This window comes from Atta cephalotes (assembly GCF_000143395.1).
Source record: "Atta cephalotes unplaced genomic scaffold scaffold00004, whole genome shotgun sequence".
NCBI lineage: Eukaryota > Metazoa > Arthropoda > Insecta > Hymenoptera > Formicidae > Atta > Atta cephalotes.
This window is the reverse complement of record NW_012130068.1, coordinates 1-5131: the sequence shown is the minus strand read 5'-3', so window position 1 is coordinate 5131 and position 5131 is coordinate 1. Positions and strand designations below refer to the sequence as shown.

The window sequence follows — 5131 nt, the reverse complement described above, 5'->3', positions numbered from 1 at the left end:
TGCTCTAATGATATATATATGTATATACCAAAATCCATATATATATATATATATATATATATGTGTGTGTGTGTGTGTTTTACTCTAATAAATTTTTTATACCAAATATTACAATTACTGAAAATAGTTCTATGTTACGTCGTCATATATAATACTACTACAATAGTAATACAACTGGCTCAGCATTGACACTATTGCATATCAGTAGTAATACTACTACAGTAGCAGTGACACTAGTAGTATTTTTATACATCCAAATAATATTGGAAACTTGTATGATAGATCAACATTTAAATTTCACTAATTTAAAAATCGAGATTTCGTTATCAATTCGAATTAGAATTAGTTTAGCTAGACTTTTAGAGTCGATGATATTTTTTCGTTGATTTCGTGCTCATTCATAAGAGACATTATTCCCTGAAATTCCTCAATACAAAAGTGACGTAATAAGATTATATTAAATAAACTACAAAGTAGTTTATTTAATACAAATAAAAGTAATGTTATTCAGAAGGAGTAGAACAATAAAATAAGATACAAAAAATTACTAGAAGAAAAGATGTAGATTTTATCGACAGTTGTAAAAAAAAATGTTCTAATTCATATAAAAATTCTACAATTTTCAAAAAGTTATAAAATTATTTATAAATTTTGAAAAAGCTTTTATGATTAGAGCGATATTGCAATTGTCGAAATAAAAAAAATGAAAAAAAAAATGTTAATTCGAATTTTGAACGAAAATATTCAAAATATAAGATGACGTATCACAAAATTTATACCAAAAATATTAAAAATGCATCAAACTCTCATTGCACTCTCTACATACGTAATTTTTTGTCACTTGAAAATGTTGAAATTTCGATGCAACTTCGTTGAAGTTTCGAATCGACAACTTTTTCATCGTAACGACATCGAGACGACGTTTTTTCGAGGAACTATTTCTGACTGGGATGTTGTAATATGCTCCTACCATAGCTCTTACTCATTCTAACGCGCTTGATAGAGTAAGTAAGAGCTGTTGTAAGAGTATGTTGGAATTTGCGAACAAACCTAATGAGTAACATTTTTTTGCGAACTTAGGGATTTCCCACCAATCTTCCTTCGCCATTAGGCTGCGTTCGGAAATATTCACTGGTGTGCCACTAATGTACACCAGCCGTTCGGAAATATTCAGTGTGCACTAGTGTGAGATCGTTCAGAAACGTCGAAAGAGTGCTACTAAATCATCCGTGCGAAAAGCAAGGAGAGTCGGTGTGTTGTGGCAGTATAGACTTGCATAATGTATAAGGGATTCAACCAATCGAAATTCTTCTTTTCCATGGAATGGGAGAAAAAGACAATTACATCGCGTTCTTGGGTCAAAAAATTTTGAGCAGTTATATTAATCAAGAAAATTTGTCTAAGTTACTATTTTTTTATTTATTTTTATTCTAACTTTCTTTTTATATCGCTCTGCCTTTAAAAATATTTTACGCACATTATACAACAGATTATTTGTATAAATGTTAAATTGTAAGTGTCCAGTACTATTTAGAACAAAATTAACTGTTCTAAAATCGACAATCGCAGGAACTAAAATAGATCTTTGAACGATGAAGCAACATCCAGAATCTAAAGTTTTATATCACTGATGTCAAATTTCTTTAAGGATTTACAATAATAAGACCTGTTACAATCAGAATATGATTAGTTGTCAAATGCTGTTATGCTGATTCTTCAATGAGTCTTAGTCGGTAAAGTTGACCAATAGTCAACACTTGTAAGAATAACGCTAATTGATCAAATTCATCGATTAATAGGCCTTCTACAACGAGGTTAATGAGCCATAAGTCATAAATCAGAAGTCAGAATCTTGACTACTGTGGTTGGTTCATTTCTAACTTATAATTTATGATCTATAGCTTATTGTAGAAGGCCTATAAGACTACCGACTTATTGTAGAATTAACATTATATTAATTTGGATTTTCACGATGAAAAATTTTACCACATCTAAAGTCGATGTAGCAACATATAAGTACGATAGTGAAATGTTTAATAGGCGCCGGTAATCGTGAAAAAAATAACTTATATTCCTTTCTTTTTACAATCATATACTGCCATCGTTCCTCTTTACAATCATTCTACCGTCTTTTTTCACCGGTGAATTGTTTGCTTGAGGTTAAAGTTAAACGTGAGCAGTGAGGTGGAATTGAGATGACACACGCCACATGGAAGCACAAGAAATGTAACACTTATTTAGAGACTTGTAGACGTACGTAAGTAACGCACAAGCTCTGGCGTATGATGTACGATTTATTGCCGCCTTTTGGAAACACGGCATAATAAGTTGTATGTCATAAGTGAAAAAACTTATGCATTACTTACGTTTACGATTTAAGTCTAAGTGTTACGACAATGCTTCAACAGATCACGTGATCAAAATTGACGAATATCAAGTGACAATTTTGAATACGTGACCTGTTTTGACACCAAAAAGTGTCAAATAAAAATCCAGCTCAAATCGATGAGTCAATCAAGATATTGTTTTAGATCTAACAGAAATGGAAATAACAGTAAACTTATCCATAAACTTATCCATAAACTTACAATAAGGCGAATTTTAATCAGTTGGAACTCGCCTTATGGATAAGTTTGCTGCTATTTCTATTTCCGTTAGAATACGTAGATCTAAAGCAGTTTGATTCTAATTGACTCACGGTTTAACTTTACGTCTTAAGGTTACGCAGAAATTTTGTCTGCGGCACTGCATCTCATTTTGCCACGCGGCAAGCGTTTCCGCGTCCAGTGTGCAGGAACCATAAGAAAAGTGAACGTTGCTATATAGTTTACATTGACTTTGCCAGAGGGCAGAAGTGCGCGATAGCATTTTACGGTTACAGATTTTGGACAATCGTGTCTTCTCTCAGGTTTCTGTCTACACACATACGCTTATCTACTTTTTCTTATGTTTATAAACGAGATCGTATAAAAGCACAAAGTGTGAAATAAATGTTTTGTTAGCGGTTTATTTAAGTATAACAAGATGAAACAAGTATTTTTTATAGTTTTTCTCTTGATAGTTTTGACAAATCAGGGTACAGTATATTGTTCATTACAAAGGGCGTGGCAGTGAATCCGATTATTATTCTCTCATTACTTCGAAATTTAATTGCAGGCGACAGCTTGTACTGTTACAGATGTAATAGTAATCATCCTGGATGTGGAACACCTTTAAATTGGTTGTGGTATTGGGGAGAAACTTGCCCAGAATACGACGACAAGTGTGTAAAGATAATTGAACGAAAAGGAGGTAATCATTCATTACATTTACAAGACGATATATTAATTTTTATTTGATTTTTAGACGACATATGAAAGGGAACACACGTGTGTATATATCCCCCAATGATAAAAAACGTCACAGTTACATCACAACAATCATGATTACATCATGATGACCTATGAATCTGTAAATCCATGTTATTTTGTTATGACAATCTCACATATACTCTTCCTAATTGATATTGTGACGTAAATGTGACCCTTTGCTATAGGGGATATGTATATAGGATATGTATTTAGTCCATGACAAGTCAATACAAGTGTCTTTCTATCTTCATTACTCTCTGAAATGCCAAGAAATAGAATGACATTTGTGTTGATTTATGTCACTAAAAATAATCGTCCAATTTTTTTCTCAGCGGAAACAATTATTACCCGTGAATGCCTGAGCTCCGTACGTAGCTTTAGAACGGATATTCCTGCAGATCATTATGAAGGCTGTAGACCTGCTGCTAAAGACGTACGATTAGGCCATTACGTCAATAACAGTATTCATCAGTTGGATATTCATCGTGATTATTATGACGAGGTTACATGGTGCATCTGTTACTTTGATCATAGATGTAACAGCGCGGAGATTATGACTATTTCAATATTACTTATAACTTTAGAAATCGCTATACACTACTTTATATCCTAAGGCTGTTACATGTATGATACAATTTTTAGGAGAGAGAGGGAGATAGATAGATAAAACGTTTATTTACATTCTCTTTACAAGCAATTAGTAAATTAAAATAGAGCAAACAAAGAGTAATTTATAGAAGAAAAAAAAATAAAACAAAGAAAAGAAAAATGAAATAAATGATAAAATTGCGTTATTGCAAGTAACGAAAAAGTTCACGTCTAAATAAATCAAGCGATTCTGTTTGCCTGAGAGACAAAGGAAGGAAATTCCGAGGAAGAGAGAGATATTAAAAATATAAATATTTAATTACTTGTGCATTATTTTAAAAAATGTATACGCAAAAGTCTCTAATTGTTGAGTCTCTCTAAAAGTTTAGTCTCTTCATCTTCAATGTTGATAAAATTAGGTTTATTCGAACACGTTTTTGCACGAAATGAACGAAATCTGGCAAAAAAAAGTTTCTCTGCCATGTAGATCGAGGTATTAATCGTTAAAGTTGACGACAGATTAGAAAATCTTGTGGCATAGAGGTCGATGGCGTAGAGGGACATGAGAACATGTAAGCGAAGCTACAATAAATATTTTCTGCTTTAATTACACAGCAGATATTCTCTGCTTTAAAAAGACACATTTTCTTCTTCTTGCTAATTTTATTAACGTCGGAGATGGCTAAACTCAAAAATTAGAGATATATTCTCGAAAAGTCATATGAAATTATTGTAGTATACGTTACGAGTATTCTTGTATACATATATTATAGTATGTTACATACACTTCCTCAGTTTTTGTATCTGACATTTAAACATTTTTGAAGAATAAGGTCTTTGATATGAAAATATTAAGGTTACATTTATCTTTAAAAAATTAGGAAGCTATTAAGTCAATAAAGCTTATACATATGCATACTTAACGCACTTACATATGCCACATACAAAAGCTTATTTATGCATTATTCAATTAGTAAAACTCTATTAGGAACATATCTCGACATACACTACTTAGTATTGAAAATGTATAGTAGACATTAAGCACATAATAGATTTTCAATATTGATAGTGTAAATCAATCTATTATATATTGTATATCGTCATTTTGACATTGAAACGATGACAAATAACATTATTTTGATACTTGAGTAGCAATGATCTGAATATAAATATATATATATATATATATATAT

At 31.5% G+C, this 5131-nt stretch overlaps 1 protein-coding gene across 1 annotated transcript; it reads left to right on the top strand.

Moving 5' to 3' along the window:
* Window positions 1–3024: 3024 nt before the first annotated feature.
* On the top strand, window positions 3025–4094 carry LOC105625835. Its single transcript, XM_012207147.1, has 3 exons — window positions 3025–3076; window positions 3157–3291; window positions 3683–4094. Exons 1-3 carry the CDS (start codon window positions 3025–3027, stop codon window positions 3961–3963), a joined length of 468 nt encoding a protein of 155 aa, XP_012062537.1. The 3' UTR covers window positions 3964–4094.
* The last annotated feature ends 1037 nt before the right edge of the window (window positions 4095–5131 follow it).